Source organism: Simochromis diagramma, unplaced genomic scaffold (assembly GCF_900408965.1).
Source record: "Simochromis diagramma unplaced genomic scaffold, fSimDia1.1 OVJJ01000131.1, whole genome shotgun sequence".
NCBI lineage: Eukaryota > Metazoa > Chordata > Actinopteri > Cichliformes > Cichlidae > Simochromis > Simochromis diagramma.
The window spans coordinates 8,743,059-8,759,282 of NW_024387200.1; the positions used below are offsets into that span (position 1 = coordinate 8,743,059).

Consider the following 16,224-nt stretch of genomic DNA (forward strand, 5'->3'; position numbering starts at 1 on the left):
ACCTGTCTTATTTGGCTCAGCAGAACTAAAATATATATCCTGCTGCTTTTACACACGGACTCACATAACGCTCAGCGATTCTCTGCGCGATCAACCTCTCACATGTTTAAGCTTGCTGCGGGAGATTTCACTTGTCATGTTTGCATAGTAAGCTAACGATTAATAAGACGATGTCAGAGGAATTGGTGCACAAATTATCATCACTCACAGATCAGTGCTGTCACTCTCTATACACAGTTCGCGCGATTGCAACGTGAAAGCAAAAAACAAGCACAAATTCAAACGCGATTTCAATATGTCACATATTGACAGTGGCTCACCGATGCCAATGACATAATTACCCAGCTACATTTCCGAAAGAATGCAAAAGCATTGACATATATTTTTCCTTCCTAAGATAGGCCGACGGGCAGGGAAGAGATAGATTTTGGTAGCCCGACTGGAAAAATCGCTAGCCCCAGGACGTCGGGCTAGCGATTTTGCAAGCCCTGTATCTGATTGAGGAATCACTCATCTTTGGAAAAGAGAGTTTATTACAGAGAAATGGCTCTTTCCAAAATAAAAGCTATACTATACGCTTCTTCTGGGCTATATTCTCAGTAGCATATTAAACATATCAGGTCCCCATAAGGAGAATCCTGTGCTAACGGCTGTCTAAATGACTCGGGTAAAGTTTGTAGCATGCGTGCTTGTTGTTTTTGTCAGCTTCCACTTGTCTTTGCACTAGGATGATGTCGGCGTAAATGTGCAGTCATATTTGTTGTGTTCCCACTAGTGCTGTCAGCATAAATCTCGTTGAAATGACGTTAACGCCACAACACGGAAAATCTCCGTTAACGAGCTACCGTGGATCGCCCCGTGCTTGGGGCTGGACGGCCAACACGTTAACGAGCTAACTGCGCTAACACACTAGCTCCCACCCATGTAATTGAGCATTGCATGGCACATCCAACATACTGTTTTACTTTAGTCCATGACGCGCTTACCTTCAGGGTCATACGTCACATGAAAACCAAAATAATTCCAAACGTCAGATCTGAATGCGGGTGGGGGAGGTTCAATTTGCCATGTTGCAAGGAGAGCTTAACTTCTGTCTGCTAGCTTGCCCTGCGCTCAGTGAATCTGCGTTCGACTACTCCGCCTAGGCTGCACTGTCGAGCGCAGATTCACTGAGCGCTCAACACAGACAGCATCGTCAGAAGGAAAGTTGATAAAATAAATTTAAAATTTCGTATTGTTCGATACATATGCGTACCGAACCGAAAGCACTGTATCGAACGGTTCAATATCGATACGAGTATCGTTGCACCCCTAACATATATATATATATATATATATATATATATATATATATATATATATGAATGAGTCACCCTGAGCTCCATCACTATATCATGTATTTCATAATACTAGGTGATAAAACTGCTTCACAGCCACTCAGAGACTTATTGTATTTAAAAAAAAATCATAATTTAGAGTCAGGGGTCCTGATTTGGCAATGATGTTTTATCACTAGGAAAATAATACAAGAAATATTCAGTTGAGATATATGTGCAACTCTTTAGCATCTTCTTATCGCTCATGTTTATGAATCCCTCAATTTCTGCTGTATCAATGTTAGGGCAATACATTAATTTCTTATTTATATTTGGTGCATGTCATTCTTTCGCTTCCCGGGTTTAAATCAAGATGGAAAAGTACAAAGAAATGAGATTCAAAAAGACATCTTTTGTTGCAAGGTTTTATGCATGGAAAACACACACACACACACACAAACACATACTAGTCAAATATCCACACACTTCATGGTCTGTGTGGTATTTTCTGTAGAGAATGTATTCTGCCAGGACAGTGTTAAGAAGTTCAGTAATGTAAAGCCAAAAACAGAAAACTTTACTCTTTGGATTGGTGAATGTATGTGTCTCGTGCGTATCTGTGCCATTTCTAAAAGTTTCATGTGAGTGACTGAGTTTCAGCTAGAAAGTCATGTTTGTATTATTATGCTTCAATGTGAAAATGAGTTCAAGTTTTAGAGTTTAAAGATGTGGTTTCATGTTAAAATGTTTTATATCGTGGAGAGTTTCTACATACTGTAACTGCAAATAGTATACTGCCGATAAATTGTAAGATATTTAGATTATTATATCGTCACTAACAACATTTTCTTCGTTTTAGTGAACTACCACACCGCCCGCGTTTGTCATATTTATTTTACACTTTACTTTTTTTGCATGAACTGAAATCTTCTACATACTATACTGTTTTCCGTACACCTAGAGGGTCCATGAGGTTTGTGCATAAATTTGATTATTTTCTGCATATTGTTGTTAGGAGCATGCGTGCATCTCAGCTGGAAATGTTCCTTCCCTTTAAGACAAATGTCTAAATTTATTTATTTTTTAAAGGTTGCACTCTTACTAGCCCATGCAGATCATGAATGAACCCACACAAATGAGCAGACTTTAAAATGCTTGCAAACCGTGTTGTAAGGACATTTGTGTCTCTCCTGGTCCAAACTGTTGTCACTGCCTTTATGTTCTGATGTGAAGAGTCCTTTGCTGTTGTAAAACTCGGAAACCTTTGTTCAAAGTGACTCTGTTCTAAGTGGAAAATGGCAGATCAAATAAAGCTTCTATGCCTATTAAGTGAAGTATCATTTCCTCAGGAGTGTCTGGCTTGTTGAGTGGTTAGTGGTTGCTTGGTTGCTTAATTGCTTGACTGAAAAACAAAATCATTATTATGGCCATTATAATAAAATTCGAATCTAATTCAATCACTAAATGGCGGTACTCTAGATCTAATGTAGATTTTCAGCTTTTAAGCCAGCATAGCTGCATTTTTTTTACTCTATTTGTGCAGAGGAGCATCTTAAAATCATCCTGTTTCCAGGGTGATGTGGATGGAGGTGGGTGGGCAGCGGCACCCAGGGTGACCTTACTGAGACTGTGTTTTGTAATTCAGCATCTGCCATTCTGCAGTAAGGCGTTGCTCATGAAGAGGAAATGAAGATAACTCAGGTGGAGAGTAGCCCCCTGCATCTGTGCACCTTCGAGAGTATCTAATATGATGACTAATATGATGCACTTATTAGTTATTACAATCTTTTTTTGTGAGGTTAATGTTTTTAAGCATGTAGTTATTCGCTTTAAAAAGGTTGGTTTTGATGCAGTTCTCATGTTAATGCTGTTTTACTCTTATTAACAGAGGTTAATTGACTGAGTGCACTCACTGCTGTGAGCAGTCATCAACCTTCTTTGGAAGCTGCGGTGTGCAATAGCAGAGTGGTTTTGATAGCCACAGACTAGCTCAATGAACGGATATTAAGTGCTTTGATTGCACATTACAGTAGTTTTGGGAAGGAATGGCACAGCTACTTCCCTTTCTCTGTTTATATTCCTTTCTATGTGATATGAGGATTCTTTAAATGTTCTTGTAGTGTGCTTTTTATTTGTTTTCTAAACCATGTTAATGGACTGATGGATGACATGCCAAGAAAAAAAAATGAACGGAAATAGTCTTGGATGTTATTGCTGCAGTCATTTTCCCCCGAAGAAATGATAAAAATGCTAATGTGTTGTTGCTGTGTGCTTAAAAATGTGTGCATGTTTGGGTCTGTCTGTCTTTTTTTTTTCTGTCACGCACGCACAAGCAAATAGACAGATGAAGAGGAGGTAGAGGTGTAGGAGGTAGAGATGATGGCATTCAGACAGTTTAAAGAGGGGCAGCAGTGAAATGCACAGTTTCAGAAAAGTTTGAAATGTGTGGAGGAGGAAGAATAATTTTACCAGCCACTCTTGTTTCTAGTTCTGAAGTCCCGATTGCTGTTTCTCTGAGGCATATGTATATATATATATGTGTGTGTATGTGTGTATGTGTGTATATATATATATATATATATATATATATGGTAATGAATAGTAAATCCTTTGAATGGAAACTGTTCTCTCAGGCATGGAGAGGAAATAAAGAATGAAGAAAAGTAATTGGAATGCTACAAACAAACTGAACACAATTTTTCCTTGTCCTAAAAACGCAAGGAATTAGGAATTGGAAGATATCTTTCTAGCCTCAGAGATAAAAGCAGACACGTATCCTAACCGAGTGCAAACTCGGTTTTCACAAACAGCTGAAAAAAGGAAACAGAATATGTGGTCAATCGTTTATGGGTGAGGCTGAGATGCACTTCACCCTACAGTGTAAAACATGCAACGGAGTAAAGAACAAGTTCAACACTGGGGCAATGGCGGGACGGTAATTAGTACTGTTGCCTCACAGCAAGGAGGCCCTGGGTTTGAATCCACTGGCCAGCCGGGGCCTGCTCCCTCTCACAGCTCAAAGGCAGGTATGTTAGGTTAACTGGTGGTTCTAAATTGGCTGTGCTGTAGATGAGAATGTAAGTCTGAATGACTGTGTGTCTCTTGGTGTTAGCCCTCTGATAGATGGTGACCTGTGGAGGGTGTGACCAAACTCTTCCCCAGACAGATGGTTGGATGGACAGATGAATAAATGTTCAACACAAATTTTCAGGTTTCAGAGAACTTAATGACTTTTGAAATGAGACAGAGGAAGCAAAGCTTTCTTAAAAGTCTTGTGACAACCAAGAGAGGGGGCATGAGAAAGAGAGAGAGAGTTGGTCCGTGGCCACTGGTGGTTTATGACCTTTTTAGTCACAACTCATTTTTAAACAGTCTGCATATAAATATGCCACATCAGCAGACAACCCATATACTATAGGGTGTTTGCTTTTTTCCTCCATCTTTATTTGTATTTAACAATTCTGGTTAACATTAGATGGATGGATGATGGATGGATGGATGGATGGTGTTCAATTTCTTATTACCGCACATGTCCTTGGATTTATCTGATGACCCCTTTAGTCACTAAAGCACCAGGCTAGGAAGCTCCAGCACATGTATAGTGGGACTAATTCTTTTAAATAGCTATAATTATGGATGATTTGGGTTTTTTTGACCATTCAAAATCTTGCAGTATACTTAAATATTTTTGTAACACAATTTGGACATTCATCTGGAGATGAGTATGGATAAAAGCTGCATATTCATTGACTGATACACCCTGTGTGTGCAGCTTACTAACGTCTCTGGCAAGCCAAACTTCCAGGGCAGATGGCGGTCAAAGATGGCTCTCTGAACATCATGAAAACCACACAAGCAGAACTAATGAAGGAGGGCATGGTCTGGTGGCATATTGTCTGAGCCAAATGTTATTCTAGCCTGAGGTGCTGGGATTTGGCTTGCTGCTGTACAGTAGCTGAGTCATTTAGCATTAGGTGGTCATTTCAGAAATACTGGAAATCACTTTTACATCCATTATTGAAGTCCAGGGGAAAGATATGCATGACTTCAGTGTGATTGCCTTGAGTTTATATCATAAACTGAGGTGACACGCTCAGACTAAAGTATTCTCCTAATTATATATTTCCTTTAATGGTTATTACTACATAATTACCCAATATAATTTCACCTTCTTGTGCGTGAAAAATAAAAATCTTGGGTGGTCAGTTTAAATCCAGCCCACATCTGCAGTAACCTTCTATGCATAAAGTTGGCAAAATTCAGATAGTGAGGCTATAGCAGCATTTGTAATGGATGTTTCACCTTTGCTAGCCACAACCATCACCTTCATCTTAAAACTACATCCTAAGAATGACAAAAGCATGGACTAGTATTTCAACATTACTCTTAGACTGGATGTTTCTTTTTTCCAATACCGATCAGATGAAATAAGGTAGTCCTTGAGACTTATTTCATAAATAAATATAAATTTCAAATGACAGGGAGAAATATATAATAAAGATCAGTTCATCGCATGTAATTAATAAAGCATTAATTGAGGGTAAGACATTTTGCATAGTTCTGTAGGTATGGTATTTGCATAGACATGCAGATTAAAAAAAACATTATTAGATTTTTAAATGAAATAAGTACCAAGGTTGTATCAGGGTGTGTTTTTTTAAACTGATGTAAACTCCTCCATAGCAACCAGTTTTAGGATCTAGAGGAAAAGTTCAAATATGGAGAGGAGTACTTGTGACTTCTTGACTGACAAACACAAACAGAAACACACACTAGCTTCTTTGGATACTGACCAGGTGCAATCATAGAGACAAAATCTTAAATATCTCGGATACATTTGCAGAATGGATACTGGTGAGCTGCTGGAACAAATTGCTTTTGACATCAGACCGACATCACAAGTGATGTGGAAGAGGTTTGCGAATCTGCTGGGACCATGTGTCAAACGGATCAGAAGAAATTTGATGTCTAAAGCAGAATTAGAACTGCTGCGGTATAAGATAATGTCCAGACAGTAGTACACCAAGAAACAAGTGACTGAAATGAAACTGATGATGAAAGAGCAGATCGCTCTGATCAAATAACAGTAAAATTGTGTTTCCCTGCCTGAACGGAGAATCGAGACTTATTCCAAAAAGGAAACTTAGTTTAAGTATCCCTTTACACACAAAGATCCCACAGTATGTTTTAAATGACAACATTTCATCTGTAACAGTACCTAATGATCGGGCATTATTACACATGGCTAATAATCTGTAATGCTATTGCAGATAAAGTAATACAAGGCTCCGTAAAACATATCATCTGTGTCACTGCTGAGGTCTTCCTGTTGCTGCTGCTCTCCCTGCCTGTGGCTTTGCAGTATGCATGTGGAAATGCAGGGAGGCCTCACAACAGAGAAACAGCAATCAGGACTTAGTGGTCCTGACTTCAGTAGGTAAATACCACACAATTTCTACTTTGTTCTAAAATTGCTGCACCTGGAAAATGACTTCTAAATAAGGAGGTTACCTTGGGGGAGCTTTTGAGTGGATAAAGGGCTGAGATTTTGGGCACTAAGTGTTTGCTCAAGCTTGTTTTTTCTGCTTTATTCCTCTATTGCTATATTCTCATTTCCAACATGTCTTTCCCTTTAATGTCATTTTACCTCAGTTTCAATCACACTATGCGTTCATTTGACAACCTTAAATTGTAATGTGGGTTGGTTATCGCTAGAATTGATAGGCAGCAGGAATCAATGCACAGCAACACAACCTCGCCTGCCCCGTGACTGCTAAAAAGCATTTCGATGCAGCACTCAGTTTTTGCTATTGAGCTGCCACTATGTGATGAATATGAAGCCGTGATTGCCTGAGACAGCAAATATATATTCATCATTAGTGAGAACCTTGACACATATGGGAACAGCTTTTCATAAACAGCAGAAAATCTCAAGTTTGGCCATGAGATATGTCTCCTTGAAGCTGCAGAGCTGACTGTGATGGACATCACCCAAGCTCTCTCTGTCTCTCTTACCATGCATATATGCCAGGAATATTAAGATATAAGATATAAGATATAATCGAGCTCAAAGCTCAAGCAGAATGGCTGTGTTGCAGTTTTCCTCAAAGGTGATAAATACTGTGGAGATCAGAAACAGTCACAAATTTGCTTGAATCAAATTTAACCCAAGAGGAAACAGTTCTTAAATCTCTGTTGCCCTCCAGTGTTTGGTTGGATAAATCACATCTCGGTATGAATCACTACTGTATGTCTGTTTTTACTGTTTCAGAGCTGTAGATGCAAAAAAATCGCTCATCTGAATAAGTTAAAAATGATAGTAGTCATTTAGATAACAGTTTACAAGGAGAAACACTGAAGCGTGGTTAGTAACTAAGGAACAGTTGATAAATAAATCAATAAGTCATTAATCAATACTGCTGTAAATCGTAATACAACACAAAAGGGTGATGCTATATTATTGGGTGACTGGTCAATCAGTGTTTCATAACTATCAACGAATAAATCTAAATTCTCAGGCATTAATTAAACGATTAATGACTAAATACTGCTGAATGGCACAAAACTGTAATTCATCATTGTTTCATTAATTAATATGTGTTGCCTTAAGTAATGAAGCATTTTCTTAAAGGAAGACTAAGCAATGGTTAATTAATCTTATGGTAATGTGGAACTATTATGTAACTTGGTGGTTTTCTGAAGACAGTTTGTATTAAACCCTTGTTTTTCCTCCACTGATGAGTAAAAGCATCTGTTGTGAGAAAGGTCAGTCTTACTAGAGGAAGCTTTGTTCAGTTTCAAAATGACTTCTCTGGAAGAACTTTTTGGCATGAACTTCCAACATATTATTTTCTTGCCTCTTTCACAATATGGACAGGAAGACATTCCTCTCTCTCTCTCAAACACACACATGCTCATAAATTTTCCCTTGAAACCCGATAAGCTCCATGTGTTGTATTTACAACAGCTGGACTCCCTAGGAAGAACGAAACATAGAAATCTTGCTCATTATCCATCTGTTGCTGTGCTTCTCTCAACATGAAGGCAAGTAGATTTTGCATGGATACATTTTTCAGTTTTCTGTAAAATATGTCACTGATGTGATTTCAGTAAGAGTAATTTTGTATTGTCATTGCTGTGATATTTCCGTGGGTGACTGCTATTACCAAAGCTTTTCATTTGTTTTGCTTTCTTTAACTTTCTTTTCTTTGCTGTGCTTTTTTGTGTTTTCATTTTCCTCCTCAGAAAGTTGCACAACTCTGTGCAAGAGTCTTACCATGGCTCCTCTTCCTGTTCACTGCCAAGGGGTAAATCTGGTTTTCGTTTTTTGCTTTAAAGCATAAATATATTGTGCTTGTTGAACTTTATACGTTGTCATTTATATCATGTTATGTTGATTTAAACGTCATTTTCAAGGATGTGTAACCAGGAAGTTCATTGCCAGTGGGGTCCTTTTGGCAGTTGGTCAGAATGTGATAGCTGCACCAAATTACAGGTCAGGGAGATTCATTGGTAACTAATTTCTTACCCATACAAACTTGCATGCATTTTCACGTACTGTATACAGTACAGTACAAGAAAGTGTATTTAGAAAAAAGATTTTTCACCATCAGAAATACTCAAGATTATGTTATTTTTAAAACTTGTGAAGATATTTTGCCATTAATTAAATTATTATTACTTTATATAAATATTTCTTTGTCATCCTGTGGATGCTACAGACAAGAACCCGATCCATGGTTGTCTACGCTCAGTTCGGTGGAAACCGTTGCTATGGGGAGCGAAGCGAGACGAGGCCCTGTGAAACCACACAAGGCTGCCCTATAGAGGACGGATGTGGAAACAGGTTTCGCTGTCGATCGGGTAGGAATCGAAACTGCCCTCACTTCCTTAATCCTACTGAAGTGGTTAAACAATAACTATCTATCTGTCTTTTGACTTGCAGGGAAGTGTGTTAGCCAGTCTCTGGTGTGTAATGGAGATCAGGACTGTGAGGAAGATGGACTTGATGAGAGTAACTGCGACATTTCAAAATACATTGTTTGTTCAAACTCGGTTCCTCCGCCGAACATTGAGATCCTAGGACTCGGGTAAGAGAAAAGTCTTGATCTAGATGTTTATTTTTTATGATTCATTGAGACATTAATCTACAATCGCTGTTGTTTCTGTAGGGTTGACGCTGTGTCAGGAAAGAGCAGAGAAAGTGTCATCAATACTAAGAGCTTTGGTGGCCAGTGCCGCACCATCTTCAGCGGTGTTCACAATTCTGTTTATCGACTGCCCCTTAGTACTCTTCAGTACAGCTTTTTGGTTGGTACCTGTGGAAGAACTTGAACTGTAGTTCATACTGATACTTCTTTGGTCACAATTTCTTATAAAGTACCCCTTGGATTTGTATTCTAGAGTTAAGGAGTGAATATAGCAATATTTTCTACCTATTCTACTTTTTTAATCTATTCAATCACACATTATTACCATCGGCTTGCTGCCTTTTGCTCTTTTTTTGTTGCATTAGGCATTTGGCCATTGACTCACATTTGGTGCCCTCAACTTGACATACATTCACATCAGCTCATTAGAGTTTGTCTTGCTGCTGATGGTGTTTTCTGATTTGTGGATTGAAAAGATATGTCCAAAGTCCTCGTGGAAAAACAAACTAACAAAGTGTGAATATATATGTCAACACATTGAAACAATAATTTTAAACCTGTTTTTATTCAAAGTTCAGATTTATGCTCATTTTTAGACATACAGTGACTCATTTGTATGACTCATTTTAACATAAGATTTCTGTAAACACAAAAAATTCACCTGTTTCATCTTATTCACCTGTAGGGTCTTCCCCTAAATCTAGTTAAGTTGTCCAGGTGAGCATTTCATATCTCTAAACTAGAGGAAACCAGACATTGTAACCCCTGTCCCGATTCCAGGTTAAAGCCCAGAATGACTTCAGTGATGAGATGTACACCAGCAAATGGCACTATGCAAAGGATATTGTCAAGAGGCAGACAGTAACCGGGACTACCACGGGATATCGCAACTATGATTTTCATGAACAACACGACAAGACTCAAGTGAGTAGAAACCTAACACTTTAAATAAAAAATGCCTTTGACAAGTCATCTCATGTTGAAAAGGAACCTTTTGTTCCTCTTCTTACAGACCAAAAAGCTTTTAGTTTTAAAGAATGACATCGAGGTAGCTCAGTTCCAGACTAACGCTCCTCGGTACATCCCGATATCCGAGGCGTTTTGGAAGGCACTGGTCAAACTGCCATCTGTCTATGACTACTCGGCCTACAGGAAGATTTTGGAAAGGTTTGGAACGCACTACCTGTCTGCTGGAAGCTTAGGAGGCTCCTTCAAAGTTATTGCCACAATTGATGAAGAAACTGAAAACAATATGGGTAAGGATTCATAAAACACTAGTGTAATGGAAGAATTTAAAAATATGGTCATAGTGGTTAATTCTACTGAGTGTTTTAAGGTGCTAAACAACAAGCCACTGCATGTGTCTATTGCTTGTAATAGTTGTAATATACATTTTAAAAAAATGCATTTGACTAAAAATGCTCAAAAATTTCTAAAATGTATTTTTAAATGTAATCAGTTTGTAATGTAATTAAATTATATATATATATATATATATATATATATATATGTGTGTGTATATATATATATATATATATATGTGTATATATATGTGTATATATATGTGTATATATGTGTGTATATATATGTGTGATATATATATATATATATATGTGTATATATATGTATATATATATGTGTATATATGTGTGTATATATCTATATATCTAATATATCTATTATATATATGTATTATATATATATATATATGTATAAATTATAGTATATATGGTCATCTATCTTTATATATGTATATATATATGTATATATGTATATATATATATGTATATATATGTATGTATTAATATGTATTTTCCTTATAATAAAAGGTGGTCCGATATTATTTTTAAAAAAAATCCAAGTTGTAATTGCAGCTGGATTTAACTATATTACACAGCTGTAGTGGTAGTATTTTTCCAATGCCAAGTAAAACATCTGGCTGATAAAAATGCTGCCATAAAGCCCTGCTTTAGTCCTGCCTCACTTTTCTGACACTGACTTTACGTTTTCCTTTGTTTTCAAGTCAGCGAAAGTGAGCAGTATGACGAATGTTCAAGGACTAAACGCTGGATTTTCATATTCCCCATCACCACAGTGAACTGTAAGCGAGGCCAGAGCACTCACTCATCAAGCACAGGTACAATTTGGATGATAATTTTACATATACCAGTACCTATAAAAGCACTTTACCTCTATAAGTTTTTCTGCCATCCACTATCTCTTCAAACCTTTAAAAATAGGAACCAGCAGGAGCAATAATCTGAAAAAAGTGGATGTGGAGGGAGGAGGTGTCTCACATATTGCAGCGCTGAATATGATGAACCTAGATAATCCAGAGAGAAACTGGGAAATGTACTCAAACTGGGCAGAGTCTGTTAGGTCGTTTCCAAAGATCATAAAACAAAAGGTAAAGAGAACGTAAAATAAGCTATTTGTATGTTAAAAAGCAAGATCATAATGTTTAATGAACCTTTTATGGATTTCATCTTATCACTTAATGCAACCTTGCATCGCTTTTATTTTACTATTGTTTCTCCAGCTGCGGCCGCTGTCAGAGCTGGTGAAGGAGGTTCAGTGTGCTGGTTTGAAGAAGCTCTACCTTCGCAGGGCCATAGATCAGTACCTTGCTGAAAGTGCCCCCTGCCACTGCCGGCCATGCAGGAACAATGGAATGGTTGTCATGGATGGAGATGAATGTAAGTGCATCTGCAAGCCTAACACGTCAGGACCAGCCTGTGAGCAAGGAACTGAAGCGGAAGGGCAGCAGGGTGTGTATTGTCTTTCATACAGGATCTTTATTACTGTAGTTTTTTAAGCTCACCAATGTTACTTTTAAAGTCTAAAAGGGGCACATTGCAGTGAAAACCCCCTTTAAAAAACAAGTGTTCTTTTTCCTTTTAGCTTTTAGCTTTTGTGTTGTGATTATGCTTAGAGATGCCAAAATAGCCCTGTGGGGCTGGCAGATGTGAGATTGGTGTCAGGCTTACTTTCAGGATGAAAACAAGGAATTTAACAAACTGTTAAATTGGGTTAAGTCACTATCATGGGTGGGGGTAGGATTTAATCGAGGCTAATATCAGACTGACTTTATAATGTCCTTAATTTCTTTCTATTTCTTATTTTCCATTTCTGGTCATTAAGGAGTGATCCATGGTAGCTGGACCTGTTGGTCTGCCTGGTCATCGTGCTCTGGGGGCCGAAGGTCTCGTAGTCGTTCCTGCTCTAACCCCTACCCTCAGAATGGGGGACAGCACTGTATCGGAGAACCAGCTGAGACGTCCGACTGTGAAGATGAAGAGCTGCAATACTTAAGGTGAGAGCTTAAGTTTGTTTTGTGGGTTTTATGAGTTTTTTGTTTGTTTGTTTGTGCTGCGTGAATTTAGTGACATATTTGTAACAAGCACTGTGTTCATTGCATTGAGTTTCCAGTAAGAGAAAGTGTCAAACTGATTTTCATCAATATGTAGTTATGCAACACATACTTTTTCTACAGAACTATGGAGCCTCAGTGCTTCGACTATACTCTCCCAGCAAGTCAGAAGTGTGGAACCCCACCTGCTCTGATCAATGGCTACATTCTGGTAAAAATAGAAATTTTCACCATGGTGTGGAACAAATGATTGCAAACATTTAGTATTTATTAACCAGACTAACTGCTACTTTTGTAGTGCTTGAACGGTGTTTTGCAGAAAGTCACAGTACAGTGTTAGAAAAAGAGTTACAGGAAGAGACTTGAAACTGAAGCTCTAGTATCTCCTATCTAAGTGAAAGAGAGTCTGCCTCAATGTTACTGAGTTTATTAGTTATCTTTAAATATTTTGCTGAATTTTATATCTTCTCTTCCCCATAATAGAGATGTGTTTTGTCCTTGTGTCTCTATGTTCTCCTCTGTGCTCATCCTCCAACCATTTTTGGCAAATGGCTGCTCTTCCTGCTGCCACTTGTTCCTCATAGGGGAACTACAAGTGGTACTGTCTTATAAAGTGCCTTGAGGCAACCCTTGTTGTGAACATAAATAAAACTGAACCGAGCTGAGTTACGTACCCACATCAAAGCTAAGAAGTTGAACTTGATGATCTTATCTTTATTACATGTGTCATAGGATCCAAAGGACATTTATCTTGTGGGTAGTAAAGTTGAATACACCTGCACTGAAGGTTTTTATCTTGTTGGTCACAGCACCATAGAGTGCACTGCTGATCAAACCTGGTCTGCCCGGCCTGGATTGTGCACAGGTGAGTAAATAAAGTTTAACATTTAGTGTATCATAATAATGAATTGCTGTGTCACATTGTAAAATTACACATTTTCTTCAAGTTACAAGTTGCCAGATTGGACTCCTTGCAGATGGTGTCATAGCCTCTCCTTTAAAGAAGACCTATGGCATAGGAGAGTTAGTAACATTCTCCTGCCCAGCGGGTAAACGGCTAACAGGCGAAGCCACGGCTATTTGCAATCCCAGTCTGGATTTTTCACCAAACCCAGCAGACGTCAGGTGCATCCGAGGTAAATTTTACATCAAGCTTTATAATCCTTTAGCTCTCTGCTAAAGGACTGTCCTGGGCTGCTATGTAACAATATGAAATATGATGAGCTCTATATTTAGTCATTCAGTGTAGAGAATCAGTAGACAATGTGGAACAGTGATTTCTGTGTATTCCACAGACAGCGCACCAGAACCAAGCATTGCTCCTGGAGTGCAGTGTAAACTGTGGGAAAAGCCTTCCAGAGGAAAATGTGTTTGCAAAATGCCTATTGAGTGTGGGTATGTCTATTCTGCTAATAAATAATTTGGTCATGTCAGTTTTGGCAAACTGGCTAATGATACTGATTTACTGTGTTTTTTGTGCTTTGTGCCCACTGGCCAGTTCATCTTTGAAGTTGTGTGCCACAGCTGCTGTAGGTAGAAAATCGGTCCTTCTGGATGTGTGCAAAATGTATGCATTGCAATGTATGGGGAAGAAATATATGACAGCAGAGGACAGCACCTGCATTTGGCCAGAGCGTGATACAACAGGTTGCACCGGCTGCCACATGTGGGAGAACTGCGATGGTATGAACATGTGAAGTGACAAATGATCTATTATAATGTACAGCAGTTTGTAGTAATTCATGCTGTTTGTCTTCACACGATTTTCTCAGATCAAGCCAATGACTGTCGCTGTAAGGACTCTGCAGATTGTGCGAACCCTGGGTATAACGTGTGTGTCCGTGTTGGAGAGGATGAGACTGCGGCCACACAGACCATGAGTGAATGTGAAGCAGGACTTCGGCGATGTAAGGGAGAAAAAGTGTTTGTTGTCAGTATCCAGCCCTGCACCTCCTGAGCATTCAGGGCAGGAGCTGATTGACTGACCTCTCTTATTGGTCTTCTTTTATTATCCCAGTTTGAAATATTCCACAAATTTTTTGTGTAGCCAATGTTTTTTGTTTTTTTTTATGCTAAGATTTAGCACAATTTAAAGGCACATTTTTTGCATGCGTAAAAACAGAACAATACTGTATTAACAATAAATAAAAAGAACATCAGTCATGTTTGATCTTTCTTCTTTTGTATTACTAATATTGAGACCAAGAGATATGTAATATTCTCACAGACAAACATAGCATAATGGACTGTTGGTTGGGTTTGAGAGGTAATGTTTGGAAATCTGTTTTTCAGGCTCGAGAAAGTGTAGGGCTTCTCACAAAAGATGTCTTGTGCTTACTAAACCCGACAAAGCTCATCCTGCGAAGCAAACCCCTGCTGACAGTCTATTCCTGCCTCTGGCTTGCAGCCCTCGCACAGTGTGAATGCATGTCTGCATGTGTGTCTGAACCTGTCCGTGAATAGCTGTGAAGACACCAACTACTTAATGTTTTATCATTAATTCAAGAAATACATATGGTCAGCAGAATGATTTTCTAGGTTTGAGATGTTGATCACAAAGACTGATAGTTGGGGGAAAGGTGTTAAAAGTGCATCTGAGCTGCCATTCTTGAAGGGATAATGCATACAAATTGATGGTTTTTGGGTGAGATGTGGTAAAAAAAAATTCCTATCTATCTATCTATGAAAGAAGGACAGAGAGAAAAAAAAGCACAAATGATGGCATACATGTTTGTTCTTTGAATGCAAACCACCTAATTTGCATTTAACACAGTCAATTTATCTAATTAATTCAGTGTAATTTTACTGTTTGAGCTTTACCAGAACGTGCTAGACAAGTTTGTCTCTGTTGATTGTTTGTCTCCACCCGGTGGACATTTCAGTTCATGCAAGACAATGACAAACACTGGTGGATGAGTTTCAATAACAAAAGTTTTATTAACAATGTAAAATGACCTATATCAGCTTTGACTACTGTACCTTCAGCTTGCCATAAACAGTGATCACTATATTTAATAAGCTGCGCTCTGTCTGCTTGACTGCCCAAGAGAGAGAGATGCTCTCTGCTTATACCAACAGCTTCTTTACTAACCACGTGCAACCTTGAAAATAATTCATAGAGCATTGCGTAAAGAGTATGTGTATATACAAGTCTAATGTCTCGATTTATAGATAGATATTGTGTGCAAAGAAGTTTTCTTTTGACTATTGTATCATCTATTCCATTTTGAAGCTGGAAAGTTTAAGTTGGGTACAGGTTCTTGTTTTATGGAAGACTAAATTAAGTACATTGAGAAGAAAAACAGCAAGGAACAGAAAACGGAGACTGTAATACACAAACGTATTCTTCACAAACCTGTCATTTCAGCTTAGACAAACGACAGTAAAA

The 16,224-nt window shown here is 38.3% G+C and overlaps 1 protein-coding gene across 1 annotated transcript; it reads left to right on the plus strand.

Moving 5' to 3' along the window:
- The first annotated feature begins 8,232 nt into the window (after positions 1–8,232).
- Positions 8,233–15,001, plus strand: c7a (complement component 7a). The gene is made up of 18 exons (XM_040050805.1): positions 8,233–8,360; positions 8,562–8,623; positions 8,733–8,811; positions 9,038–9,179; positions 9,262–9,406; positions 9,488–9,626; positions 10,247–10,390; positions 10,479–10,722; positions 11,490–11,603; positions 11,707–11,873; positions 12,006–12,234; positions 12,608–12,779; positions 12,960–13,047; positions 13,569–13,701; positions 13,784–13,972; positions 14,132–14,231; positions 14,335–14,519; positions 14,609–15,001. Exons 1-18 carry the CDS (start codon positions 8,355–8,357, stop codon positions 14,791–14,793), a joined length of 2,523 nt encoding a protein of 840 aa, XP_039906739.1. The 5' UTR covers positions 8,233–8,354; the 3' UTR covers positions 14,794–15,001.
- The last annotated feature ends 1,223 nt before the right edge of the window (positions 15,002–16,224 follow it).

What these genes read in the sequence shown, in the direction of transcription:
- c7a (XM_040050805.1), top strand. An exon ending in CCGGCCTGGATTGTGCACAG is followed by an intron (nt 13,702 to 13,783) that starts GTGAGTAAATAA and finishes ATTTTCTTCAAG; the next exon opens with TTACAAGTTGCCAGATTGGA. An exon ending in AAAATGCCTATTGAGTGTGG is followed by an intron (nt 14,232 to 14,334) that starts GTATGTCTATTC and finishes CCCACTGGCCAG; the next exon opens with TTCATCTTTGAAGTTGTGTG.